The sequence below is a fragment of the Megalobrama amblycephala genome, linkage group LG7 (genome assembly GCF_018812025.1).
Source record: "Megalobrama amblycephala isolate DHTTF-2021 linkage group LG7, ASM1881202v1, whole genome shotgun sequence".
Taxonomy (NCBI): domain Eukaryota; kingdom Metazoa; phylum Chordata; class Actinopteri; order Cypriniformes; family Xenocyprididae; genus Megalobrama; species Megalobrama amblycephala.
Genome location: NC_063050.1, coordinates 15,689,301 through 15,700,941, shown reverse-complemented (window position 1 = coordinate 15,700,941; position 11,641 = coordinate 15,689,301). Strand labels below are relative to the sequence as shown.

The 11,641-nt window shown below is 36.0% G+C and overlaps 1 protein-coding gene across 1 annotated transcript; it reads right to left on the bottom strand.

The window, feature by feature from the left end:
• Positions 1 to 296: 296 nt before the first annotated feature.
• znf330 (zinc finger protein 330) lies at positions 297 to 11,033 on the bottom strand. The gene is made up of 10 exons (XM_048196100.1): positions 10,751 to 11,033; positions 10,393 to 10,519; positions 6,570 to 6,589; positions 6,367 to 6,437; positions 5,763 to 5,839; positions 2,999 to 3,125; positions 2,783 to 2,887; positions 2,648 to 2,694; positions 2,451 to 2,568; positions 297 to 764 (listed from the first exon to the last, which is right to left on the bottom strand). The coding sequence occupies exons 2-10, from the start codon at positions 10,510 to 10,512 to the stop codon at positions 493 to 495; spliced, it is 957 nt and encodes a 318-aa protein (XP_048052057.1). The 5' UTR covers positions 10,513 to 10,519; positions 10,751 to 11,033; the 3' UTR covers positions 297 to 492.
• Positions 11,034 to 11,641: the final 608 nt, after the last annotated feature.

Below are 11,641 nucleotides of genomic sequence, written 5' to 3'. Positions count from 1 at the left end.
AAAATCCAGAGACTGAATGTCTGTTATATTATTGTGTGTATTAGAAAAAAACAGCAAAGAAACAAACAGCTTTGATGTGAAGCGGCAGCTAGTAAACTGACTTAATACTGACACCTACTGGTGTGAATGCATTAAATACAAAGCGATTAGTAGGTCTATTACAAAATAAACCACTTGGTGTGAAATTCTGAACATGAATAGGTGTCATGAGAGCTGTGAAGCTGTGAGTCTGGTCTGCATTATTATCATCACATAAAGCACAAATTCCATTGAAAAAAATACACAAAACGACTGACTTTTAAAAATATTTCTTCAGATATATTTGCAATTCAAAAATGTCAGACAATGTCAGATATATTGCACATTCATATCAATGCAATCTCCATTTCATTAAGCAGAAAACCTTAATACCTGGCCAAATATCTGACGCTTGTGACCGCACAGCTCACGTTTTCTATATCTGAATTTCTGACTCTCATCTACATCTTTTTATTAGGTGTTTCCACTTGCTCCCAAGCTCAGATTAGAGAGCGACGACTCAACCTCAGGAGCGTCTTCCTCCTCCTCCTCATCATCATCATCATCATCATCTTCCTCCTCCTCTTCATCATCATCATCGTCATCAAAGTCATCATCCTCCTCAATATCCTCCTCATCTTGGTATCCCCCTCCAGATTCTACATTTTTCCAGTAGGAGCTGTATCCAGATGCACCATATCCATCTTCATCTGCACCACTCTGCCGGCCAAATTTATGGTTTCGGGCTGCAAGAGCATCAAGCAAAATCATCCGGTTAGTACCAGAGACATAACTGCCACTCGAAACTACTACTAGGAGCTGAATTAGAGCTGTACAACTTTGTCAAAAAAAGTAAAATTGTGATTATTTTGATACGTACTGCATTTTGACAAGCAAAATGAAAACATATTTAGCTGCTTAGATGATCAGAAAGAAAAAAAGAAAAGAAAAAGAGCACTATTTTGAAACAAAAAAGAGTTGCATAATCATTCTGTATCATGTTACACTGAAAAAATTACAATAGCTTGAAAACATGAGGTTGGGTAAATATTTTCAAATTAAAATAAGCAAACAAACTCAGACCCCTTTCAGATCTCAAAAGTGAAAAAGAGCTAAGTTCACTTTGCATTCACATTGTACATGGACATGAAAGTGAACTCTTTTTTTTACTTTTTTTATTCAGTTATTTTTTGGAAGCCATTCAACATAAATTATACTACAGTAATATAAAACAGAGCTATTATTATTTGTGTTATTAAAAATAAAAATTAATATTAATATGAAATTTTATATGCAATATACTATAATTACACAGTAAACCCTAATGCTCAAATACTTAATTGGTTTGAGTAGATAAATTAAACAAATTATTTCAGTCAAATTAACTGTTATGAGTATTTAGAACTTTCTTCTTAAAGTTCACAGAACTGATATAGTTTAAGTAAACTGAACGGTTTCATTATTTTGAGTTGTATGAACTCATTTCTTTTAATTTAGACAACAGTTTAACTGAAACTGGGCTGGGATTTCTATTTCCCAACTTGCTTTGCACATGGCACTCCAAAGGGAGAGTACATGCTAAAATTAAGTGTTACATAATGTTTTTTTTTGTTTTTTTGTGCAAGATTAAATGTTAAGGGAGATTTAATAGTGATAAATGTTTTGTTATACTAATTTTGAAGAGATTCTGTTAATGTGGGGTTTTGGAGAGTTACCATCATGGTGACAAGTGGTACTGTACGCATGCTGCTGTCTGGGAACAGGTAAGTTACATGTTTTAAGTTGCTGTAGTCATTCAGTAAGTTATGCTATACTATGCTATTGTTAACATGTTAGCAAATTAGTTTGTTACAGCTAGCAGAATATTTACATTGAGATAACATGATGGTTTTGAGTTAAATGTATAAATTAGTGTACTCAAATATTTCAAGTTAAGAACAATAAAATGTATGAGTGCAAATAAAAATCGTACTTAAACGTTGAGTTTCTTAACTTAAAATTCTCATTCAACTTTGAGTTCTGACAACTTATTAGCGTTTACTTACAGTGAAGTAAATAACTAATTTGATTTGCAAGAATTCAAAATGAAAAAGTTTATGACACTAATTAAATATTTTATGTTAATTGCTATCAAAATGTACAATTTAGCTAACTCAGTACTTTAAGTTGAGCAATTAACATGCATGAGTACTACAAACTCAAAACCTGATAGTTCTGCTTACTTAAAGTAACTCAATTTGAAAATATTTTGAGTTAGCCCAACTTACTTGGTTTACAGTGTATATGAATTAAATATTTTTTCATATTTAATTTTACATTTTATTTTTTTATCATTTTATTTTGAATAATTGTGCAACCCTACACTACACAAAATAAAATGTCTCAATTTGAATCTCACAAAATACAGTTTAAACAAAACAGACGGCACTCACTGGACATGCTGAGATCTTTGGTCTCCTGGGTTTCATGTCCACACTTTGGGCACGGCGGAGCCTTGCCTTTCTCCTGCTTGAACACTTTGCTTCGAGCGTGATCGTCACAGAAACAAGCCTAGAATGACAGGATTTCAATTGCAGTTTGTCCAAACAAAATTTGTATAGAAGCAAAACGGACAGATAAAAATCCTAACCTTGCATCGGAGACAAGAGTGCTGACCAAGACGATTACAAGATAGACCTGAAATTGGGGCAAAGGTTATTAAAAGTTACAAAAAGTCAGTTTCAAGAATTAAAATATTCATCAATCCTTTCAAAATGAGACGTACATTTATAAGTCTCCGATTCCAAGACCTGGCAGCTCGCCTGGTGCTCAAACTGATCATCCTCACACAGGAAGTTGTGGCAAAAAGAGCAGCGGAAAATGCGGCCACCTATACGTTATACAAGCAAACGGGATTTTATTGGTTTCTCCAACAATATTAAAGTGCTTTACATTACAGTAATGGTTTGTACAGTACTAGACATGAACTCTTGCTCTTTACCGTGTTCCCAAACGCTGCGGTCGCATTCAATGCAGTCTGCATCACAAAGAGGACAGGAGCAGGCATGGGTGCTCAAGCACTTCCTTCCGTGGCACACCCAGGCCTCACAGAAATCACATATGGCCCCCTAATTGTCACAAACACCACTGCATTAGCTACAAAGCCATATGTTCTTCTGTAGTCACTCAAAGCAATCCTGAGAAGAATGAATGATCTCAGTTTTACTGCCAATGTTTTCCGTTTCTTCTTTGATAAAGATGCAAGCCTCAGCTCAATACAATGGCAAACAACTTTTTTCTGAAATAACAGGAAATAGAACGCAGACAGAGAGTCTTTTGCTCATTCAATGAACCCAAATAGTATTTGGGGTAATGATTGATGTTCACTGCATTACATAACAAAATAATCAAACAAATTAAGCAGTCCTTTCTCTGAACTTCGCTTTTCTGAGTCATTTGTGCACTGACTTCTAATAACTGGTAAAAAGTTTGGATTGTAAAAGAAACGAGGAAGACCGCTGGACAGTAGGGCTGCACAATGATTAATCGCGATTAATCGTTTGCAAAATAAAAGTCTGTGTTTACGTAATAATATACATGTATGTGTGTGTATTTATATATACATAATTATTATACACAGAACACACATTTATTACGTAAACACAGACTTTAATTTTGCAAACGATTAATCGCGATTAATCGTTGTGCAGCCCTACTGGACAGTGATCGTGCGTTTGGCTTGCAAGTGGTTAAAGGTACAATATGTAAAATTTTCTGCCCACTAGAGGTCGTTAGAGGCCAATTCAAAACAAAGGCGTAGCTTGATGACGCCAAGTTTAAGGTCTTTACCTCACAACCGGTGGAAAAGAATAGGGATAGGACTTGGGTAGAAATCATGTTCATAGATGCGATTATTAACATTACTGTAGTATGAAGCAGAGCAGGAGCGAGTGTTGTGGGAGCTGAACGAGGCCGCTGGAGCGACTGCGCAACACACGCCTCACGAGCAGCGGGACTTTTATTATGCCACAGTCACCGGCGCCGTTTCCGCTTTTCCGGTCATGAGTATGAGGTAATGCAGCTCTGTTTATCATATTAGATACATTTGAGTGTGTTGAAAATGTTATAACGTTACTCTGTGCGTTCGCTCGGCGGCTGCTGTGAGACACTTATTACACACTGCAGTAAGATAGATCGATATTAGAATATCATATTAAATGCTGGATGGCTTGTGTTGATAAATGGCATGCAATTAATTTTTAAAACGTATTGTATGATGGAGAAAATGCTGTATTACTGTTACTAAAAATAAAGCTGCATCTGATTATGCTATGTTAGCTACTTGACAAAATAGTGTTTTTCTCTGAGGCATGGTAAAGCATGGTACTCGCAAAAAATGAGATTTAAATAATAACTATGTTGAGCTATAACAACCATTAGTTTTTCTGTCTATAAATGTATCAAAACAGTTGTTCCCTTGCCCATTAAACGTGATATATTAAAGCGTCTTTGGTGTTTCCATGGTTTCTACAAAATAAAAACGGAAATCGAGGGTAACGTGGGTATGACACAATTGACAGGCGACTCCTCACACGTCCCGGAGCCTTGGTTAAAACTGCAATCTTCTCATGATTTACAAATAGTTGCAAACATTTGGGATATTGTAAGTACTCAAGTGAACAAAATATTTAACACTGGCCTAGTGGTTTCTGGATATTTTACTGCAAAATTCTTGCATATTGTGCCTTTAAATATACTTAATATACCCATCTGTTCGCCCATGGGTGTGCTGGTCTGAAAACGAGGTGTGTCCAGGTGCATTGTTGGCGTGTTGCTATTTTGAGACAACTGAAAACAACTGCGCCATTGACCAACAAAAACCTGGTCTTAAAGTCAATGGTCAGTTATTATAGGGTGCGTAAGTAATATAGGCGGGTGCTTGTTACCCACACAGGGACGCACAGCAGCACACAAACATGCCAAATATTAAAAATAAAAAAGATTACAATGTAAAAGATTATTATTGTGTTCATAAAGATAAAAATGCCTACATTGTCATTGCATATATCAGAATTACCTATTTGCAGTAATGATGAATGAAATTGGCTAATTATTTGACCAATTGTGGCAATACGCACATGTATTTAAACTGACTCGTCACATTGAGGGTGTCTATATTCCGCCATGTATATAGCAATCCGCCATGGTGCAATCACTCCTGGCTTTTAAAGGGAATGGGAGATGACAGTCAGTGTTTTGGGCACATTATGCCCAAAACACACCCATGACTCATTAAGAGACTAGGTACAAACATTTTGGACCATGCGCCTGGCGCATTTTTCCCATCGTGAAACCAGCAAAAGTGGATTCGGACACGTCCTAAGGGCACCTGCGCTGTGCGCTTCAGACTATGTGCTTAAATCTTTAAAATACTCTGATCAGTGCCCTGACTACTGAACTAGGGAGCTAACTGAGACGCATCCTGAATAATTTAGCAACTACTCATAATATGTGATGACAAACACAAATCATGTCCTTCATTATAAATGAATAAATATTCCACAAAAATGTCATAGAAATCCATTTAAATCACATAGAAATGTGCCATAACACCTGGAGAAACCTACTGGTTAGCATTCCCATGCATCTCAATGACAGTTGCTTGGATCGCTGTCCAAACACAGTCATTTCTAACATAATAGGTATAAAATGTGAGATCTGTGAGGATGTTTCCAGTCAACGTTTAAAGTAATGTTCATACTTACCACCATGCCCATTCCAGTGCTGTGAATGCCAGGATGTTTGATGACACAGTCTGAAGACTTCATACATTTCGTTTTGCCTTTGAATAAAAAAAAACATACAACATAAAAAAAAAAAAATTTCTTAATTTTCTAGGAACATGCTGCTTCTTTTTGTGTAACGCACTAAATGTGATGATAAACTGATAATCACAGCTTAAAATATTTGCGTAGGATATCCTGTATTCTTCCTTTTGGGAAACTTTTATGATACCATTACATTTCTCATTTTGTTTTTCCCCTGAAACTCACAATGCTGATACTTTTTTTGTACTGCTGCTTCTGTGACCTTCGCGTGTGAAAAGCAGTCATACTTTGTTTCCAGGCTGCAGATTTGATTCTGTTTTTTATCATTTGTGCTTAAAACAAACAAATAGTATCTTTTCCTGATGTTTTACACATTACACATTACCATGCTTGGACAGGCCAAATTTCCGAACACTGGACAGACAGCAACTGAGTAACGTTTGCCAGAAAAAAAAAGCATTATCTAGGGGAAAATAATGGTGGTCAATTATCATGAGGATAGAGGGTGTTTTAGAATTCAAAAGGAGGAAGTCAAACTCACCACACTGTGCACACATGGGAAGTTTCTGCACCGAAGAACAGAAATAGCAGAATGCTCTGTTCTTTTGTCTCCTGGCAACAGAAAGTAATATTATGAATTAGTAAAAAATTTTAGAAAAGGTAATTATTATGTATTATGACATATTACGTACGGTAAAGTAATGATTCTGACTCTAAGCAGCAATCATAAATGGATCAAATTACCTTTGGCACTTATCACATTCCTAAAAAGTAAAAAAAAAAAAAAAAAGGTTAAATCAGTGCATTATGTACCAACAGGAAAGCAACTTGGAGCAAAATTGAAACATGTTGAAAACAGTTAACACATTAACACCAGTCAAAAAATGTTTCCTGTAGGTTACATCCAAGTTTTGCTAGAAATTTTGAAAAGGACTCTAATGTAATTTACTGATAGAATAGATCTCCTGAAACCTGTCATTAAAGGATTAGTCCACTTTTAAATAAACTTTTCCTGAAAATTTACTCACCCCCATGTCATCCAAGATGTCCATGTCTTTCATTCTTTAGTCAAAAAAAAAAAAATTAAAGTTTTTGATGAAAACATTCCAGGATTATTCTCCTTATAGTAGACTTCAATGGGCACCAAACAGTTGAAGGTCAAAATTAGTTTCACTGCAGCTTCAAATTGTTCAACACGATCCCAGATGAGAAATAAGGGTCTTATCTAGAGAAACAATCACTCATTTTCTAAAAAAAAAAAAAAATTTAAAATGATATAAGTTTTAGCCATAAATGTTCATCTTGAACTAGCTCTCTTCTTCTTCTTCTCTATTAGAATTCCAGCAGTGTAGACACTGCTAAGTGTATTACTGCCCTCCACAGGTGGGCACACTTTGACCTGTGGAGGGCAGTAATACACTTAGCAGTGTCTACACTGCTGGAATTCAAATAGAGGAGAAGAAGAAGAGAGCTAGTTCAAGATGAGCTTATAGTTAAAACTTATATAATTTTCAAGTTTTTTCAGAAAATGAGCGATGGTTTCACTAGATAAGACCCTTATTTCTCATCTGGGATCGTGTAGAACAATTTGAAGCTGCAGTGAAACTAATTTTGACCTTCAACTGTTTGGTGCCCATTGAAGTCTACTATAAGGAGAATAATCCTGGAATGTTTTCATCAAAAACTTTAATTTCTTTTCGACTGAAGAAAGAAAGACATGGACATCTTGGATGACATGGGGGTGAGTAAATTATCAGGAAAAGTTTATTTAAAAGTGAACTAATCCTTTAACATGTCTGGGTCATATCTCACATAAGAAAGAAGTAAGAAATATTAAGTTGCTTAAAAAAAAAAAAAACTTAAGTCTATTTTAGTACCTATAAGATTGCAAAATTTACATTAAATTACAATTAAGCACTTTTCCTCCCAATTCTCATTATTGCAATGAAAAGAAATCTCATTCACTTTACTGTAATGTGCTGAAAAAATATTTATCCACCACAGTAGTATAGGTTCGTACTGTATTTTAAGTCGGCATGAAACGTAAGTTGCAATAATCTTAAAAGGGATAGTTCACCCAAAAATGTAAATTAACCCATTATGCGTACGGCCATCTGCTGGAAGCCAGTTATTTAAGTTTTTAAAGTTTTAAATATGGATATTTTTCATACACACACACACACACACACACACACACACACTTCTCTTTGCTTCAGAAGTCCTTTATTAACCACCTGGAGCTGTGTGGTTATCTTTTATGATGGGTGGATCTCATCCTCTAACTACTGCCATTATAAAGTTTGGAAGAGCCAGGACATAATTTAATATAACTCTGATTGTGTTCGACTGAAAGAAGAAAGTCATATACACCTAGGATGGCTTGAGGGTGAGTAAATCATGGGGTAATTTTCATTTTTGGGTGAACTATCCCTTTAAAGGCCTTTCACAGACACTGAGCATAATTAGCGATTAAGCGGCATAAATGTACGATGCAACAACACTCATGACACGAATCAACAGATCCCTGTGGAGCTATTCACACGGGCACGATCGATCGTGGCGCAACAAAAAATTGTGTACTTAAACCTGCAATTAAACATGCCGTTCAATTAGATTTGGAAAAAACACCAAAGAAAAGTATTTCGGAAGGGAGAAGAGAATGGATTTTTTTATTATCACTGGTGTCTCAGGAGATTTATTCTCACGTTTACTTCATATTTCTTTATGCAGAATATAATTTCTATTCATTTTCCACTGAATTGTGTGTGATCTGAAAAGCTTGAAACAGCGTACAGAGCGCTGTGTGTCTGTTTTCTTCATGAGAGCGCTCATTCGCTCTAGATCGGTCAGTCATATTACATGATAATAACTCCTGCCCTTCCCGATGACGACGTCCTGTAGACTTCCTCGTTTGGAATTCTGTATATAAATAACTGAGAGCAACGTTTCTACAGACGAAGCATGAAGCCACATAGACATATGATTACGATGGTATGTGTTCTGTATGTGTTTATCATGCGGCTCGGGGTATTTTTATAACAATAAAGGATGTTTACGTGAGAAATGCCAAGCAGGTGTAGCAAACTCAGTCCATTATAAAACACTACAAATAATGCATGTCTGTCCATTATATAACCAAAATACACTTTAGATTGCAATTGGAAGTTATTACAAGCACTGATGATGGTTTAAGGTGGGCTCTAATGCACCTGTTACCCAGATGCGATTATATTATTTTATGATGTATTTGGTCAAAAGAATTCTCGTAAGGCCTTGTATATATTTCTGGTGTAGTACCAAACTTTATTTATCTTACTTTACTGTTGTATGTTGTGCAGCAGCTGAGGTTAAATTCAAATGGAAAAACCAGCGAGATACATACATGAGGAAAAATGCATTCTCGTCCATCTATCGGGCTGGTGTGAATCAGATGTACAGCGATTTATCACGCCGCGCTCAGTGTGAAAGGGCCTTTAGATAGTGCGATAGTCCTATTAGGACGTACATCAGAGCGAAATGGCTTCTCAAACAAGAACAAATGTAGGGCGTGGCTTTTTATTTCCATAAGGAATTGATTAGTTGTGGTTTGCTATTGGTTGATCTTATGTGAGTGACAGGTTGTCCCGCCCTCATGGCAGAAATCAGGTCATCAGGGAAGAGGCGTTGCAATAAGGAGGTGAAGTAACTTGATTAAAGGGTTCGTTCACCCAAAAATGAAAATTCTGTCATTTATTACTCACCCTCATGCCGTTCCAGAGCGTTATGAATCTTTTGTGTCGAATCATGATTCGGGTCACGTGTCAAACTGCTGAAATCACGTGACTTTTTTAGCGCTCGGAACCGCTGATTCGACACACATATTCACAATGCTCCGAAGCTTCCTGAAGCAGTGTTTTGAAATCGGCCATCACTAAATAAGTCATTATTTTGTTTTTTTGACGCACCAAAAATATTCTCGTCGCTTTATAATATTAACATTGAACCACTGTACTCACATGAACTGATTTAAATATGTTTTTAGTACATTAATGGATCTTGAGAGAGGAAATGTCATTGCTCCCTATGCAGGCCTCCCTGAGCCAACGGATTTCAACAAAAATATCTTAATTTGCGTTACGAAAGATTAACTAAGGTCTTACAGGTGTGGAACGGCATGAGGGTGAATAATAAATGACAGTATTTTCATTTTTGGGTGAACTAACCCTTTAAAGTCATGGATAAATAATTTATAATAAATAATGCGATATTCCATAAAAACACAAGAACTGTCAATTTGTAAACATTATTACAGTATTATTCCTAAGATATATTAAAAAAAAAAAATAATAATGAGAATTTGAATAGGAGGGTGTGCTGAATAATGTAAATAATAAAAATCCTAAATATGCTTCATTTTCTATTGGAAAATACAAATAAAGTAACATTTCGAAGACCTAAAAGGTTCCAGTTTTGTAAATTCACTTTTTTAAGTTTAAAAGAAGAGAATGAGATCTGAAATTATTTGAAAGCCTTTTTGAAATATTTTTTTATTAAAATAATCTGTCGAAGCAGAATGAAAGACTCTTACCATGGTTCCATTACATGGGTGTTTGGCCACATCAACAGCCTCTCTATTGGCTCGACTCTGTTTCTCTCGCTCCTTTCGGCTCTCGGCCTTCTTACGAGCTCCAGTCTTCTTCTTAGGCATCGTTCACCTCCAATATCAAAGACAGAATGCAAATATGACACCTTTAACGTTACTCGATTCAAGATGAAACACGTTGCGATTTCCTGTTGATTTCCACTGAACTTACACGAGTGACCTGACACCTCAATAAATGATCTTTAATACACATCTCAGCTTAACAGTCACTTTTACAAAAACTAATGTTTTTATTTACAGCTCAACACCATACAATCGACGGTGTCTGTCGTATGAAACTTACCGGGATAATGGTTTAACCACGTAGAAAACAGGCAGTTGATCACAGCTGATCCCGGTGCGTGTGTGTAACAGTCAATCGTACCGGTAGGAAACGTACTTAGGCGCTGTTATCAGTTCCACAAACATTTACTTTAGTGCCTTTTGCGTGGCGGGAATTGTTTAGATTGTAATCTAATACAGATATATCCTATTAAAATATGTATATATATTAAAACCCATATCGTGTATTTATTTAGAAGAATTACAGTTGATGCAGTCCCACTCCATCACAGAGGAGGGCAACGCACATGTCCTGCGCTGTCCCTAATGGAGCGGTTGCCAGATACTCTACCAAATCGCTTCATACACTTTTACTTAAAGGGTTTAGTTCACCCAAAAATGAAAATAATGTAATTTATTACTCACCCTCATGTCGTTCCACACCTGTAAGGCCTTCGTTCGTCTTCGGAACACAAGATATTTTGATTAAATCCGATGGCTCAGTGAGGCCTGCATTCACAGCAATGACATTTCCTCTCTCAAGATCCATAAACGTACTAAAAACATATCTAAAACAGTTCATGTGAGTTCAGTAGTTCTATCTTAATATTATAAAGCGATGAGAATACTTTTTGTGCTGCAAAAAAAACCCAAAATAATGACTTTCCAACAATATAGTGTTGGCTGATTTCAAAACACTGCTTCGGAGCGTTAGGAATCGAATCAGTGATTTCATCAGTTTAGCCGTTTGATAGGAGATCCGAGTCACAGATTCGATTACAATATTTATATATTATAATATTTTTCATATTTATTGCACCTGGTTTTTCTTAATCTACATATTTAATTTATAAAACGCAAAGTTACAGTATTTGATCAGCGTCTTTCTTTCTTGTCACGCGATTGTTCTGTA